The sequence below is a fragment of the Solanum verrucosum genome, unplaced genomic scaffold (genome assembly GCF_900185275.1).
Source record: "Solanum verrucosum unplaced genomic scaffold, falcon-dt-bn FXZP01000252.1, whole genome shotgun sequence".
NCBI classification, from domain to species: domain Eukaryota; kingdom Viridiplantae; phylum Streptophyta; class Magnoliopsida; order Solanales; family Solanaceae; genus Solanum; species Solanum verrucosum.
In genome coordinates, this window is record NW_026019988.1 from 1,559,045 (window position 1) to 1,577,278 (window position 18,234).

Here is an 18,234-nt window from a genome sequence, read left to right on the forward strand (position 1 = left end):
TGCAATGAATGAAACTGTTTTTCTCTTTAACTAAATATTTCGAATTTAAGTTTGAACATGATTTCTTTTAAAGAATATTTTTATGATAAAGAATACTTACTCCAAGTGACTCCTATACGGCATGAATTCAAATGAGTGAACTTCAATGTGGGTGTCGGACATAAAACAACAAATCAAAATGACAAAAGACAGATATTTTTAGTAGTTGGATGTATAAAAAATACTCTATCTTGTATGGCAAGAAGGCGGGCGATTAAATTGAGTTAATAAAAATGTCAACTTTCACTAATTAGTAGAAATCTTGGATCAAATCTCTTACTATTATTACTATAATTTCAGAATTTATCTAGAGATCTGTGCATTTGGGTATTCCTTACTTTATATTCTGCTATCTGGGTCATTCTCATCTTGCCCCCATAGCACTTGTCTCCTTGTTTCTTGAAAATCCCACAAAAATTTGGGATTTTTGTTGTTTCTGTGTTTTTTCACTGTATTGTTTTGCCCCATGTGATAAATGTTCAATATCTTGGACTAACTGTACATAATTCTTGAAAAAAAAATCCAATCTTTGTGTTTGATTTGTTTTCAGTGTGTACAGATTCATGGATAATTCTCTGAGTTATGTGATTTTCTTGTCATTTTTGTTTGTGGGTAGTTGTTATTCTTTCTATAATGTAGAACAAGAAAATGATAGAATTACTTATTTGCCTGGGCAACCAGAAAATGTACAATTCAGTCAGTATTCAGGTTATGTAACTGTAAATCAGCAAGCTGGAAGGGCATTATTTTACTGGTTGATTGAATCGCCATCGAATCGTAATCCTGAGAAAAGGCCACTTGTTTTGTGGCTTAATGGAGGGCCAGGATGTTCTTCTGTAGCTTATGGAGCTGCTGAAGAAATCGGCCCGTTTCATATTAATGCTGATGGGAAGACACTTTACTTGAATCCTTACTCATGGAACAACTGTATGTGTGCTTGTAACTAGAATGATTTTTTGTTTTGAATATGTTTACTTTTTGTTTGTGTTAATCGATTTATTGTTGTCGGTTGGCAGTGGCGAATTTGCTTTTTCTTGAATCACCAGCTGGAGTTGGTTTTTCTTATACAAATACTTCCTCAGATTTGTATGATGCTGGTGATCAAAGAACAGGTAAGGATGATTGAGTAATTGAATGTTAGTCATTATATTTGTGTGCTTTTGATGTGAGAATCCTGAAGATTCATAGTAGGCATTTGAACGTAAAGCCTGGTATTTGAAAAGAAGTAGTATTTGGAAAAAAGTTGAAAAAGGATATTTGGAAATTGAGTTGTGCTTGGATATGCATTTAACTTGAAAAAAAGTTGAAAAAAGGGTATTTGGAAATCGAGTTGTGTTTGGATATGCATTTAGCTTGAAAAAAAGTTGAAAAAGGATATTTGGAAATCGAGTTGTGTTTGTATATGCATTTAACTTGAAAAAAAGTTGAAAAAGGGTATTTGGAAATCAAGTTGTATTTGGATATGCATTTAACTTGAAAAAAAGTTGAAGAAGTATATTTGGAAATCGAGTTGTGTTTGTATACGCATTTAACTTGAGAAAAAGTTGAATAAAGATATTTGGAAATCGAGTTGTGTTCGGATATCATTTAACTTGAAAAAAAGTTGAAATTTTGTGAGTGGATTTTTTTAAAAAATTGGTCAAAACCACTTTTTCAAACTTGAACCTCATCTCATTTTTTTTTCAAGAAGTCAATCCAATGTACAAAACGCTGTATGAATTTTTTTTAATGGAAATGATTACGTTGTTTAAGATGAAATGCTGAACCTTGGCCTTCCAATTTGTAGCTGAAGATACCTACCAGTTTCTTATCAAGTGGTTTGAAAGGTTTCCTCAGTACAAGCATAGAGAATTTTACATCGCGGGAGAAAGTTATGCAGGTATTTTGTATCACATTGATTAATAGGATCCATCTTTGTTAATATCATGAGATACTAATTCCATTTTTCTTCCACGTGTTTAGGGCATTATGTTCCGCAGCTATCTCAACTTGTCTACCAGAGGAATAAGGGAATCAAGAACCCAATTATTAATTTCAAGGGCTTTATGGTAGTAGCAGTTTTTTGAGTGTTTATAATGCAATATTACGTCAATATTAAGTTATGGTCTTTTTAGGTTGGAAATGCTGTTACTGATGATTACCATGACTATGTCGGCACGTTCGAGTACTGGTGGACTCATGGCTTGATTTCGGATTCTACGTACAAGCTTCTACAGACAACATGTGACACGGGATCTTCTGAACATCCTTCTGCTGATTGTACTAAAGCTCTTCTTATTGCAGAACATGAGCAGGGAAATATTGACCCATATAGCATATATACTCGTCCTTGTGCCAGTACTAATGCACTTCACCGCAACCTAAGGGGTCATTATGTGAGTCTTTACTTTTTATGCTCTCTTCTCACTCCACTTATAGATGGCAAATGTAGGTAATTGTAGAATGTTCAGCGAAAGTCGTTAAAGAGTGATGAGATGAACTACTTGTGATAATTTCAAAACTTTAGTTTGCTAAAATGACCAGACAAACATTAACTGCATGCTTAAAAAAAATTCACAAAAACAGATAAGTTCCTGCAATGTGAAAGATTTGGAGTTTTAGACAATATATTAAAATTGTGCATATTTAGAATTGATATCTCAATCTGAAGTAGAACTGTCTTTCTGGTACCTGACATGCAAGTTGTTAGCTTTACCAAAATCTTACATCCATCAAAGATTCAAAAACATAACTACCCTTTTCTTTTTCACCTTGTGGAAAATTTTGAAATTCTTAATCCTTTGTCAAAATGAATGCATCTAGCAAAGAAATGTCCCCTTTCTCACTGGATCAGTGTTTTATGCTGGTATCCTTCAACAGTTAAGTTATACCAGGAAGATTGCATTTTCAATGGTTCAGAGGCGCTGAATGTTTATTATCTAGGTGCTTGTATTTTCATTTGAAATACTTGTTTGGTCATGTTCATGTATGAGAGAGAGAGAGAGAGAGAGAACCACAAACATTAAAGTATCTTTCTCATGTAGTGAGTAATAACGATTCCTTTTTAGTGAGACACTGCTAGTAAATGGAAACTATAACTTTAGCAGGTATGTTATCTTTTATTTTTCTTCAAACGGTCTATCTGTGATTTTAGGACTTTTTCTTTGATAGCTTCATTTAGCTTAGTATACTCTCTCGGAGGAGTGCCTCTTCAATGTAGTTTTTCGATTGAGAGTATTTGAAGTATCATCAATTTCCCTTAAATCTCCTTTCTAACTAGTAATCCTCCCATCTTATTTTGCTAAAGTGTGTCAGATTTCTATTTGTTAAGAATGTTTCCACACCTATTTCCTTATGAGACTACACTAGGTATATTGTTGTTTGTTGTTGTTTCCAAACCTATTTAAGTGTGATTTTTTTTTTATCATTTCGAACTTCACCGTTTAGTATTGTACATCTAATGTTGATATTTATGTCCTTATGGTAGTCCGGAAGTCCTCAATTTAATACGTGGGCGTTCAAGTTTTTAAACTTCTCTTCCTGTTTCAAAAATGTAGCCATGGATGTCCAGAGCATATGATCCATGTACCGAGAGGTACTCTGATGCTTATTTTAATCTCCCAGAGGTACAAAAGGCATTCCATGCTAATGTAACTAAGATTGCCTATCCTTGGAAAACATGCAGGTCTGTTGAAAAAACTATTGAAGTTTCAAGTTTCCTATCTTCAAACTTGTTGATAACTTTTAATAAGATTGTTTTTGGTTTCCAGTGATATTGTTGGAGACTACTGGGACGATTCTCCTTTGTCAATGCTTCCCATCTACCAAGAGCTAATAGCGGCCGGTCTCAGGATATGGGTATTCAGGTAAACTAAGTCTGTCCTCCTTTTGACATCTTCTTTTGCCCCTCTATTATCATTGTGTTATCGGACCCCAGTTTCAAGTTTCGGTACCCTCTTTCCAAAATTATTTAACTATCTGCAGTCGGAAGTGACATGAATACTATGCCATAAATTGGTGGTATAGTAGCCTATTCATTTATTCTCTCTCTTTCTCTTATCGGTGATTTATTATTCTTGGACACTAAAACTAGTATTACTATGTAAAGTCAAGTGTCAAGATCTCCCTATTGCATCTCCAACAAGCACTTGAATCAAGCAAAGAATGGCGTTTGATTCTGAAAATGAATCTTTCCTATGGTTCAATTTTTAAAAAAATTCACTGATTACCATTATCTCATAGAAGAGACATTTATGCATGTACTTATCATCAAAGTAGTTGAAATTTAAGTTCATAGGCAGCTAGTGAAAAGCTTATACTAAATGATCCTTGTAGTTTCTTATTCTTCGATTTCTATTACTATTTGTTATTTCTTGTACTTCAACTACAATTATTTTGGTGCAGTAGTGTTACTAACTGTTGTTTTTGTTACTATTTGCTGGTTATTGTACATCCATTTCTTCTTTTTCTGGACTGTTTTGCACTATTATACATCCATTACTGCAATTATGCTCTCTTTTTCTGAAGTGTCTACGAATTATAATTGAATACAGTACTTTTTCCATCTTTACTCATTATATATAGCTGATTTTTGTTGGCAACATTCATTTGGCTTTTCAAATGAAGAATGTCAAGTATGAAAGGTGAGCTGGAAACGTCTCATATTGTATCTTTACTTCCAACTAAGTCATAGGATGAACTGATATGTTTGTGTCATTTTGAATCATCACGGTTTATGCAGAAATGACTCGTTAGCACAGACAACTTTGATAATGTACCTTTTTCAGCTTATCTTAATCAGAATCTGATTTTCCGATCATCTAACATCCTTTGCAGTGGCGATACTGATTCAGTTGTTCCTTTAACCGCAACTCGATATTCTATAGATGCATTGAAGCTTCCAACTATCACAAACTGGTACCCTTGGTATGACAATAAAAAGGTTAGTCATAAATGGACAATGCAAACTGTTTTCTTCTTGACAACCTTTGCATCTTTTCCTCTCCAGTATCGAAAAATTCATTCATTCATTTGTATCTTGTCGTTATTCTATGAATAGGTTGGAGGATGGAGCCAAATATATAAAGGCTTAACCCTTGTAACTATAACAGGAGCAGGGCATGAAGTTCCTCTTCATCGCCCTCGTCAAGCTTTCATTCTATTCAGATCATTTTTGGAGAACAAGCCCATGCCAAGCTAAACAAAGTCAATCTGTAGAGAATCTTCGATTGATCGTGTTATCAAAGGACCAGGGATAACGATATAATCCCTCATTTCTTTCCCCTCGACTGGTATCTCTGTAAAGGCCGCGGGGCAGACTCAAGGTTGTTACACCTCAATAATGCTATACAATGGCTACATTAGAATTTCCATTCATTAATTAGTTTGAATTCATTGTATAGATAAAAGCATTCCATATAAATGGAGTTTCCAGTTGAAGACATTCTTATTATAGAGAAATCCTACTAGTTTGTAGCTCTATTTTTGGAGACAAATTTGACTCCTTGCAACTTTAGCTTTTTCCAAAGATCATACTGTAGACAAAACTATGTACTATTCTTGATGAGTATTGTACCTAAGTCGTATAGAAATATGCATGATATTGTTATTGTGTTCTATTTTACTTATCACTTTTACAATTATAGTAAATTAATTGAATCATATCTATTTTGATTGGGATGATTTTGAAAGTCAAATGTTATTATTTAATTATAGTATAAAATAGAATAACCAAAAAGTTAATATTCCCTCTGTTTCACAAAGAATGACCTCCTTTCTTTTTTAGTCAGTTTCAAAAAAATGACCTTTTTCCTTTTTTGGTAACATTTTACTTTTTGCTTTCCACGTGACATGTTTAAGACCACAAGATTAAATTTTGTACATTTGACATAACTTTAATTTAGGACCACAAGATTCAAAAGTCTTCTTTAATTTCTTAAACTTCGTGTCAAGTCAAACCAGACCAATCTTTTTGAAACGGAGGGAGTAGTAATACTCACTTCATCATTATTTGTTCTTTAGGACCACAAGATCCAAAAGTCTTCTTTAATTTTTTAAACTTCGTGCCAAGTCAAACCAGACCAATCTTTTTGAAACGGAGGGAGTAGTAATACTCACTTCATCATTATTTGTTCTGATTTCTAAAATAGTGTTTCAAAATTATTTGTCATTCTCTCATTTTATCCCTAGGTATTGATTTTTCTCGAAGACTACAAACATCTCAATATCGACGTAAATATTTATGAAAAGAGATTATATCTTACAAATACATAAATAACCATAAAATAGTCAAAACTTTTCCTAATCAATATTTTCTTAAGAGACCTATAACACAAATACCACAAATAATTTGAGATGGAAAAAATATTATTTTTATAAAAGAGTAAAAAATTTTTTTAGGAGGAAAATGGAATCTATTGCGAAGAATCCAGGATGAAGACAGATTTTTTCTAGGATTAGTTTTTGATTATAGAGAATCCAAACAACCTCTTATACTCTAAGCTACAAGAAACTCTCAGCTTGAAGTGCAAATTAATTGTATGCATTTTTGCTCAGCTCAGAGGAGAAGAAATTTGTAGTTGCTAGCCATTATTTTGAATGCTGAGTAATTGAAGGTACCAAGAAAATGAATGTTGTAGTAGCATCTCTTGTGGAACCATTACAAGTACCATACAACTACTACTCCTGTAGAAAATCCCAAATCAAGAAAAACCCAAAATGTGTTATGGTTGCTTCATCTAGAAGTGGTGTTGGTTCTCTTGTAATTGAAACCAATCAAGATCAGCAGCAGATTTCCACTTCTACAGAAACCCCAACAACAACCCTATCGTCAGTTGCTGCTCGTCGACTCATATTGCTTCGACATGCGAAGAGTTCTTGGGAGAATCGCTCTATTCGGGGTAATCATCTTTAGCTACTAAAATCTTTTAAAAAAAGTGCTTGATTAGGAATATGCATGAACCCCTTTTTATGTTTCCCTGTTTAATTCAGTAGTTTTAAGGATTAATCAATTACTTGAGCTATATCCATGAACCCCCTTTTCTGTTTCCCTGTTTAGATTCAGTAGTTTTAAGGATTAATCCATTACTTGAGCTATATCCATGAACCCCTTTTGTTTTCCCTGTTCAATTTTGTAGTTTTAAGGATTAATCCATTACTTGAGCTATATCCATGAACCCCTTTTCTTTTCCCTGTTTAATTCTGTACTTTTAACGACTAAGCACCTAAAAGATTCAACCACAGCTACAAACTCAGTGTAATCTTACACTGGTGGTGTTTGAGGAGGGTAGAGTGTACACAAACATTATCCCTATCTTCGGAAGTTAAGGTAGAGAGACTGTTTCCAATAGACCCTTGAATGATGGCCTAAAAGATTCAAGTGTATGCAATTAGGAGCTCCGATTTCTGTTCTGTTTGGAAGCTAAATGATAATACTGTACTACAAGGTGTTAAGTTTGTGCGATACTGACTTTTCATTACTGAATTTGGGTTCTTTTGTTGAATATGGTGTCAAATGTTCTTTTAAGTTTTTGTATGGATTGAAAAAAGAATTTTGCTTTTTTCTTTTTGTTTTGGTGAAATTGGGCAAGCTAGTAGTATTTGTTCTCATCAGTGACTAGTTCGAAGTATTTGAACCTATGTTGCTTGGACTCTTCAAAAATGTCGAGGGGTGCGTGTCGGGTTCACTAAAAGTAGTGTATTTTTGGCAGTGTTATCAAAGGAGCGCTTAAAGCCCTGAAGCGAGGCGCAAAACGTGTTGAGCGCTTCGCCTCGCTTTATGTGCGCTTCATTGTTGTCATCAAGGTTCTAAGGCAAACTTTTCCTTGCCAATGAGCCTCTTATGAAGAAGTGACACTAAACAATTGATATTTCACTTTATCATAAAAAAAAATTCAATTTCTTTGATCATATATTTGTCATTCATGTTTATAATTATTAGTCTTGGACTAAACATATATATTTGTATTTTTTTCTCCCTTTGCGCCTTTTTTCATCAACGCCCACGCTTTATTTGCGCTTTGCGCTTAAAGCCCCTACGGACCTTAGAGCCTTTTTGCGCTTTTCACTTTTGATAACACTGATTTTTGGAGAATCCGACATGGGTGCGGCATTGAAAGTGAAGAGTACCCGCAACTTAGATTTGAGCTGATGGTTTATCGGAAAACAACCTCTGTAACTTCTTAAGGTAGGGGTAAGGTCAGCGTACACTCTACCCTCGGAGATCCCACTTGTGGTATTGCATTGTGTTTATTGTTGTTGTTGTTGTAGTGACTAGTTCGGAGGAAATCATAATTGAAAAGGAGCACCCTCTTATTCAGGCACATACAGTTGTCTGGGTGCATTTGAAGTTTTACCATAAAGCAAAGGGCTTTAGTCAGTTTCCCTAGAATTAGTCTTACAATTATAAAATTGAATGTTTTACAATAAAGTAATGACTTTTACCTCTAAATGGTTTTCTTTTTCTGTCGAGTTCGACATTATTTCTCTTTTGTTCAGTAATGGTCTTGCCTCTCAAAAATGCATCTGCGTTGAAGTCACTCCTTATGTCTTCATCTTCCAGGTGCTGTCGAATGAAGAACTGAATATATTCTTGTTGACTGAAGTCTGTAGAACCGAATTATATTCTTGTTTCATTTTGAAAATATTAGTAGCACTTTCCTGATGCAGAAACAGGAGAACAGCCAAAGTTGGTTCTTATGTTTGTTTTCTCTTGTAATCTATGTAGAGTAGAGTAGTACAGCAATTTCTTTTGCTTCATAGAAGTGGTTAAATTAGGATTGAAGTGAAGAGACACAGGAAGGAGGACTCTATGGATTCTGTTTTTTAAAACTGTGAGTTGTAATGGGTGAAACATAGCTCAATTTTGATGCTCCAATGACTTGCATTCCATACCTCATGCAAATGTTCCTCTTGTAAAAGAAACAATTACAGAAAAAGTTTACTGTGTTGCTCTATAAACATAAAAGTAGCTATATTCATAGGTTTAATATAATGCTTCATCATTACGTTCTTGAGCAGATCATGATCGTCCTTTGAGTAGATCTGGACAACTTGATGCTATCAAGGTCTCGCAAAACCTTCTAAAACTGGGCTGGATTCCACAACTTATTTTATCAAGGTTAGTGGTTCTTTAAGAACACCTACTTACCTAGAAGGGAGTTTGCTATGAGATCTTTAAGCTGCTTATCAATTATGTTGATATTAACAAACTAAGTGATCATTTCGTTTTCCTTATTGCATAGTGATGCACTGCGAACGCGGGAAACACTGAAAATAATGCAGGAGCAAGTTCAAGCCTTTTTGGAAGCTGAAGTACATTTTATTTCAAGTTTCTATTCTGTGGCAGCAATGGATGGGCAGACAGCTGAGCACCTACGACAAGCAATATGTAAATACTCGAGGGATGAGATCTTAACAGTCATGTGAGTTCTCCTTCTGCTTGTGATTCTTTGGTGGTGGTATTTTAGATAATGGAAGAGCACTAATACATTGCATACAAGTCTATTATGGGTGCTTCAAAAGATAAGAAATTTGCAGGACTGGAAGAATGGAGTGCTCAAATATTTGCTTGGATTATTGTACAAACAAATAAGTCTCACCCACAGCTGCAAATGTAAACCAGAGAGGCAGCCAGTTAGTTTTGAAATCATATTATAACAGGCTAATAAAGAGGAAGGACATGAATTTTCTTCATTCCTCGATATGAGTGGTTAGGTATGTATTCGGGTGCGTCCTAGTGGTTAATGTGGTGGAAGGAGAACTATGAGGTCTTAGGTTCAAATCCTAGCGGAGGCGAAAACCACTAGATGATGTCTTCTCATCTGCCGAAGTCTTGGTTGGTTGAGTTTCAGTTACTCGATTCCTGTCCTGGTGAAAGGAAGTAGGTAGCAGGTACCCAGTGAAATGGTCGAGATATGCGCAAGTTGGCCATGTTCAGAGAAAAGTGTCATTTTTTTAGTACGACGTGGGAGCCATTCTTCATTGCAGAAAACATGAGGAGAAAACTATACTATTTGTTGGTTTTGATGTGCAGGAAGACATTTGAAATGTCAGTCACTTGTTACGATATATAAATTATGGTATACAGTATGGAATATTTTGGGAGTTGAATTGGATGATGTCAAGATCGCCACAGAAATGACTTGCATGGATATTCAGCTGGGAGATGTGTAGAAGAGTATAGGAAATAGCTCCCTAATCACTTTTGTGGATCATAGGGAATGAGAGAAACATAAAAGCATTTGAAAGAGTTAAAGAAAACCCCTTTCTACAAATGTTTCTTTTTGTACGCTTTTGGAGTATAAAAGATATTTTTGTCGGTAGTGATGACCAGACGGTCTTTGTAGATAATAATGTTTTTGTGAAATAAATACTTTGCTTTTTGCATGCAGTTAGTGTAAAGGGTTGTCCCATTACTTGGAAGTATTAACCTCATACAATTATTGGATTTGTACAACCTTCTATTTTATCTCCGGTTTGAGAAATGACAGTTCATTATGTCAATTGACAGTTATTGGGTAAAGTGCTTCATAGTAAAATACTAAAATTTAATCCTCTATTCAGGTGTATGGGACACAATAGAGGATGGGAGGAGGCAGCCTCAGTGTTGTCAGGTGTTACTGTAGAACTAAAGACTTGTAATGCTGCTTTGCTTGAAGCCACTGGGAAGTCGTGGGAAGAGGTATTGTATCTGTAACTGCTGGTTCCATTTCTTACTTTGGCAAATTCAATTGCATTAAAGTAGCATATGGTTGGTTGGTATACCGAGTTCTACTGTGAAGTGAAATGCTATTGACCCCCAAAATAGGGCATGTTATTACTTTATCGTATCGTTTTACAGCCCTGCTTTCTTCTTGCCGTCTGTTCCCCCTAGCTTTTGTCATCCCAAGTTAATTCTCTCCTGTCTTAACCAGAACTCCTAACTAGCTACTTTCCTATTATAAGCAGTCATTAAAACCTCGTTCCTGTCAAGTGTCAACCAAGTCTGATCTATGGTAGTTATCTGTAGTTTGGTAGCTAAGAATTTCATGAACTTCATTGTTATTAGAGTGTAGAAATATTCTCACGAAAATTATCGAATACCTTGCAACAAATGAGTATCAACTCAAACAACAACTACTCTTCAGTATCAAACAAGTTGGGATCAGCTATATGAATCCTCACTGATTATGTTTCTCTTATTAAAATTCATATTAGCCCAATATTAAACAAAATAAAAATAATAAGTACTAGAAGTTCTCTATATTTTCTTTCAGCGGAAAAATCTCTACTAAGGCTAAAAGACTCTAGAAATAATATTACCTAAAGTAACATACTAACATGACTGAAACATACCATTGTGCCCTACATGGATTTCAAAAGATCGTAGGCCTTTTGAGACAATTTCCTTCCATGTTAGGTCTACCTTGTTCCACACCTTTACGCACCATGGTATCTCACCTACGGACTGGTGCATTGGGAGGTCGACGACTGGATATGACCAAACCATCTCAAGCAACCTTCTCGCATTTTATCCTACCTTATGGTGAATAATGAATATTGACATTTTTAATCTTGTCTAATATGGTATAACCACACATCTATTTTAGTATCACATCTCTGAGACCCTCATCATGCGAATGTGTTGGATTTTAGTTGCACAAGGCCCAACATTCACTTCTAAGAGTATATATCACAAATTGAGGGTGAACTACAGATAGGTCCAAGTGTTTGGCTTGTGACCGAAATTTAGGAGGGCAGTACTGGTCGATTTCTGAGTAATTTACTCCAAATCAACGAAAGTCAGTTGATGTCATACTATATTTTCTCCCTTTGCTTCTATAAAGAGTCGTGAATCCACGACTGTGTTTTCAGACAGTTGGAATATGTAATTATTACTTTCCCATCTTTCACTTTTTCCTTTTTATCTCCCTAACTGGTTCTTTGCACCCTAAAATATTGTGAAGTCTAATCATCATTTGCATTAAATATTATGTATTGGAATTAGGTTATTACCATATCCGAATGGAAATGCAGACATTTCTAAAGAGAATATGGCTCTTTATAGATACTTTTAATTGTGGATACAGTTTCTTGAAAAGTGAACTCCAAAAACAGGAAGAGAACAACTTAAAGACGCATATTTGTCTGTGAGGAACCATATCCGAGTCTTAGATGCAAAGATGATTGTGCGTGCTTCATGGAACTTTATAGCTTCATAAGTCGCAAAATGAAGTTTCTGAAGTCTTTGATCTTCTCTAACTTAAGTGCTCTCCTCAGGCATTTTCTCTGGCTGGACCTGGAGGGTGGAAGCTTCAAGGGCTTGTGAAGCCAGACACTGCTGTTTAGACATGTCAGCTTAAGGAGTATATAATCCGCCATTTGAGGGACCAACAGCCCAGAAAAGGCCGGATTGAAGCAAAGCAAATTGCAAATTTTTGGTTGATTGTTGCAAAGCTTATTCAGGTATCTTACTACCACCCCACTGCGCAGGCCTTTCATGCTCAAGGGATAACATTAATATTTCATAAGCATCACTTGGTGCTCCACTTACGATCGGGCTGGTCATTCTGATGTATTTATTTTGTACAAAAAGTTTATTTTCGCTCAAATCTAGACGCCTATGGCAACTATCTCAATTGTAGAACTACTTGTTGGGTAATTCAAGCCAGATGGACAGCTTGTTTTGCTAAATTTACACCCATGTAATGTAACCACTATGTAGAGGAACAATATTTTTGTAAATTTGATTTTGCACAAAAGTATATTAAACTAAGACCTTTCACCTTTGTGTCACTTGCACATTTTTTTTTTGGTTGAATTCATAAATTTTAAGCCATTGATATGGGAGAGGATGTTAAGCAAATGATTTTGACAGTGTGACATTCCTTTTTAAAACATGGTCAGCGAGGCTTTATCTTATCGACCCCACCTTGTTTGGGACTGAAGCATTTGTAGTTGTTACAAAGTTTGCATGTGGGTTGTGTGTTGTTGTATACACGAAACGGTGAGCATGATTTAGAGTTGGCAACGATAGTAGTTGCTTATAGATATGACATTATTATTTGTATACCTTACATGCGAGATATATACTTGGGCCGTGGCATAAGAGTCTATAGTACATCTTCAATCTCAAACAAAGTTTGTATCATTCTCTATCATCTAGATAAAGCAAATGTGGTGGCTCTACAAAGTTTATAGTACATCTTCAAAGTCTTTCTCTACAAGCTTTTTTCGGAGATAAATATATCTCAAGGAGATTCACATTATCCTTATTCGAGAATATTATAGTACATCTTCAAAGTCTTTCTCTACAAGCTTTTTTTGGAAATAAATATATCACAAGGAGATTCACATTATCCGTTATTCGAGAATATATAATACTTGAACCTTCGAATAAATAAAAAAGAGAGAATGAAAGTAGTGACGACCTTAGTTGACAAATAACTTTTAGAAAGTGATTCACATGAGAAGAATATCACATTACTATTTAAAATTGGATAATTAAATAACTTAACTTTGGTAATTGTAGAAAAATGTATGCTACAGTTTTAAGAGAAATTACAATTGTTAATTAAGGAAAAAAAAATAGGGGAAAACATATAAATTTATCCTCGTATCATCAGAAATTAGTCTGTTTTGATCCATTCATACTCTTAGAGCTTGTTTGGATTGATTTAAAAGTTGGTCAAACTTATTTTTAAGACATTTTTAGCTTTAGAAAGTGTTTGACAAAGTTAAAAACAACTTAAAATAAGTTTTAAAAAATTAAAATCAAACGTAGGAGTCCCCTACTTTTTTTAAAAAAAAACTTAAAAGTCATTTAAGTTTGACTTTTTATTTTTTTTATTTAAAAGCTACTTTTTAAGCCAATCCAAATGGGCTCTTAATCAACAAATTGAAAATAAAAATTTATTTAAGTTTATCTAATATTAAATCAAATATATATTATGTATTTATCCCATATATTCCATTTTTAGTTTAATGAACTAAATGTATTTAATAATAATAAAAGCACATTCACTCCAAGTACCCTATTTTTTCAAGAAGAAAGTTCCAAATTTATCTCTTTTACTTTTCACTAGGACTTAAAATTATCAGAATCATTCTTAGATTCTGTTATCAGTCAAAAGCAAAAATAGAGAAATATTTTCCTAGTAAATAGGATAATATTAAACCAAAAGCCTAATAATAATCAAAACCATTCAATTTTGGATAATACAGTCAAACAAGAAGATTAATGGGTAAATTAGAAGGAAGTTAACACAATCAAAATAACAGTTCTGATCCCTGAATTATTATCTTATTTTAATTTTGATTCTTGTGTTATTCGACTAAGCACATTAAACCTTCAATTAATTAAAATATGTCAGTTTGGTCTTTGATCAAATGTTAAATAAATTACATAATTAGTATATTAAATTTTTAAAAGAAAGACCCCGAATTAATTTTGAGAAGCACTAACCCCCAAAAAAAAACCTATCAATTCATGTCACACTTCACTCAACTCCTTGAAGAAACAAAGTTCTTTAATTTGAAGCTCCGTACTCTTGTGAAAACGGACTAGTTTCATTATTTTTAAATAGACTCAATCTTGTTGTTAATATTTAACCTAAATATAAATATTTTTATAGTTAGATAATATAAAGTTATAGGAAGAACAAAAGACATTAGAAAAATAGGCTAAGAATAAGGTTTCATCAAGTCAGATCAATGCTTAAAAGGAGATAAAAGGATTGAAGTAGGACGGCTCAAAATCAAATCGAAATTGATAATCTCAATCGATAATTTGATTATTGAGTTAATGATTCGGGTTAGTGGCTTAATGGTTCAGATTTCGATTTACTACAAACTTCTTATTAGCTTATTGGATCGGGTCTCGATTTGACCATGTTTCTAATCGGGTGCCCCAATAACCCGATTGAAAGTTTAATTAATTACATTTATATCACTTAATATGTAGTAATGGTTTGTCTACCTCCTTTCTACTTTAAAGAAATGGGGAAAAGTCCACCAGTGACTACTGGCTACTACATATTGTTTATTAAAGACTAGTCTTGTCACGCCCCAAACTCAAAGGGAGCAACTGGCTCCTAATGCCAGTACTCAGGCCCGAGCTGATCATGCTGAACCATTTGCTACTAGCGCATGACAGCCACACACAATCAAGAAAACAAACAAGTATATCTCGGCTTAAAACTAAGCCCTCGACCGACAAAGCCCCTGTCAACAGATCTATAAACAAAACAGCTACTCCCAAGAGTTCATATAAAGAAATATAAAACTAGCACAGAAGTCCTGATTGGGCCGTCGAGGCCACCATGATCTCTATGCCAATACTGAAAACATGTACATATCAAGACAATACATCAAACAACTCACAAGCTTCAGCAAACCAACAAACTAGGCCAGCATGACCATAACGTAGCTACACACCCCACACACTAGTCTGCAAGCCTCTAAGAGTAGTAAAGATTGGCGGGACAGGGCCCCAGCCTACCCATAAAAATATATACAACAAAAGCTAACAAACCTCCAAACTCTGATAGCTCGAGAGGAAAAGGGCTAGCTAATCGGATAAAAGTCAATCATGTTGTTGAGGAGGTCTACTGGGTCGTCTGTCGGGACCTGCATGCATGAATGCAGCGCCCCCAGGCAATGGGGTGTCAGTACGAAATAATGTACAGAGTATGAGAGACAATAGACTATGAGCAGGTATCCTAATATACTGAAATAATTTGATAAATAAATCAAGGATAAGATAAGTGTACATACCTTCTCCTAAAACTTAACTTATCAAAAATAATAAAACAACAACCTAACCAAGCCCCCATAAGCTCGGCAGGTACAAACAACACACAAGACCACCTACTCAGGCCCTTATAAGCTCGAAAGGTGTCAATCAGTCTATATACCCCTATTGGTAGTCCCCTAGCCCCGTAGGCAGTCACATAGCCCGCTTAGGCATTAATATAGCCCCGTATGCAACACATAGCTCTCTTAGGCATCAACATAGCTTATAGACAACTCATAGCCCTCTTAGGCAACAACATGGCCCTGTAGGAAGCACATAACCTTCTTAGGTGTTAATATAACCCTGTAGGCAACTCATAGACCTTGTAGGCATCAATATAACCCCGTAGGCAACTCATAGACCTCTTAGGTATCCATATAGCCCCGTAGGCAGAACATAACTCTTCTAGGCTCTAATCACATTCCTGCAGCTAACACAATAGCCCCAAAGGCAACAATAACAATCCAATCGCTAAAAGTGAGCAATTTAGTTATAAGCAACCTCTAAAAATAGCCTCTAAGTTGTGTCCAACATAGGGACGCTACTAACTAAATAAGAATCCCAAGCAGCCAACAATCAACAATAATGGCTATAAGTATAACAAGGATAACAACCCAATTACATTTCTCCTAAGCTTTAAGGAAACATGTTGTAAGTAGGGAATAGCCTTAACGTATCTTTTTCGCTGAATTCGCGTGGCCTAACGACTTTACTCACAACCCCCCCCCCCCCGATACTACAACAAGACAGGACCATAATCAACACAAAAGAATAGAGGATACCACGATAATCCGATAAAAGATATGTATTTCCATTGCAAATTGTTATTTGCGACTTATCAAAGCTAGAGTCGATGGAAGAAGGGTCTTACCTTTATTTTAAGTTCGTAATACACCTCAAAACTTTAAAATATGCCCAAACCCCTGCTGTCCACACATCAAAGTACGGTATGCTAAGAAATCGATAAAACAAATTATACCATGTTGACGAGCTCAACGCGTAGAACAACTTTTGTCAAGGACTTAAGTCACGAAAATTTGTAACTTGGCTGATCCTAGAAGTGGATTTTGTGAGTTTTCTAGTTATTCACTAAGAAAAATGAAGAAAAGTCGAAGAAGATGATATATATAAAGTTCCACCGACCTAGGGGACCCACCTCACTTGTTTGTTTATGCAGTCTTGCGAAAACGCGAATATCTCTCCATTCTGAAGTCGAACGAACAGGTTGATGCATTGGAAACTAGACTCGTAGAACTTCGATTTCATAGGTCGTGGGCACCATAACTCTTTATAGATTGGGAGAAAATCTCCGAGACATTTGACCCAAATTTCAGACAAATTTTTAAAAAGGAATTTACGGTAACTTTTGCCAATTTTTATTTTGCCACTTACCAAACTTCAAAACTTGAGATACAACCCTTGAACACTTAAAATATCACATAACACATTATTCTTAATTTATTACCCAACCTCCTGGTCTTTCCACGAAGATACGAGTCAATTTAGACGTTTCGAAAAGCCGGGGTATTACAAGTCCATTAGTAATTGTCAATGAAATTTGTGTAACATAACCAATAATGATCAGGACAAATCAATAACCGATAAATCGATATCTTAACGGTTTAACATACTACAAATTGCTAACCGATAAGTAGAATCGAAAAATTTCAAAAGCAAATTGAACCGATCGATACGCTAATGGGCCCACCTAATCTAATATATTTTTGGGGAAACTACATAAATGGGCTATAAAATCCAAAATAAGTTCATACCCAAATTCAAAGTAATTCTTGAAATACTTATCCACTCATAAATAATTACAATTCATACACCCCATTTAGTAAGGCTGATAATTTTTGTTTAGCTGATATTAAATTAGTATCATATATTGTATTTGTATCATTAAGACTGATAATTTCGTTTAACTTGATACTAAATCAGTATATATATATTGTATTGGTATCATTAATTCTTATTCAGAAATCACTCATTAGTCAATGATAGTATAAGAGTGTATATATATTTTATGGTATCATTAAGGTTTCTTATTTAGAAATTAATCATTAGTTAATGATATTATAACAATATATATAGTATGTATATACTGATATATCAATTAAGTGAAATGATCAGCCTTAATGATACCAATACAATATATGATACTTAGTCTTAGTTAAGCGAAATTAGTTGGGGGTATATAGTGTAATTATTTAGTGGGGGTATGAATGTAAATGAGTATATGTTTGTAATTATTTTACTTTGGCCTAACCCATCGGTAGCCCCTTAAATTTGGCACGAAATTTCACTTAGGCACCTCAAGTGGATGATGTTCATTTTAGACACCTCATGTAGGGTTTCGCTGTGTCATTTTGACACTTTTTGCTTACATGGCATAGTGAGTGTAATACACTTGTTGAGCGCGCGTGAAAAGCCTATTTAGTCGA

General features: G+C 34.8%; 2 protein-coding genes across 3 annotated transcripts; both read left to right on the forward strand.

The window, feature by feature from the left end:
* On the forward strand, positions 1-5,636 carry LOC125818700 (serine carboxypeptidase-like 27). The gene is made up of 9 exons (XM_049498210.1): positions 1-966; positions 1,056-1,151; positions 1,826-1,918; positions 2,002-2,087; positions 2,154-2,414; positions 3,576-3,703; positions 3,789-3,884; positions 4,855-4,960; positions 5,078-5,636. Exons 1-9 carry the CDS (start codon positions 603-605, stop codon positions 5,216-5,218), a joined length of 1,371 nt encoding a protein of 456 aa, XP_049354167.1. The 5' UTR covers positions 1-602; the 3' UTR covers positions 5,219-5,636.
* An 800-nt stretch (positions 5,637-6,436) lies between these two features.
* Positions 6,437-12,772, forward strand: LOC125818977 (uncharacterized protein At3g52155, chloroplastic). Of its 2 annotated transcripts, none has more exons than XM_049498485.1 (5): positions 6,437-6,917; positions 9,037-9,136; positions 9,261-9,440; positions 10,582-10,699; positions 12,277-12,772. In XM_049498485.1, the coding sequence occupies exons 1-5, from the start codon at positions 6,644-6,646 to the stop codon at positions 12,343-12,345; spliced, it is 741 nt and encodes a 246-aa protein (XP_049354442.1). In that variant the 5' UTR covers positions 6,437-6,643; the 3' UTR covers positions 12,346-12,772. The 2 variants fall into 2 exon arrangements, with proteins under 2 accessions (XP_049354442.1, XP_049354443.1); XM_049498486.1 differs by lacking the exon at positions 12,277-12,772 and adding an exon at positions 9,556-9,631 and having other exon boundaries at positions 6,499-6,917; positions 10,582-10,704.
* The last annotated feature ends 5,462 nt before the right edge of the window (positions 12,773-18,234 follow it).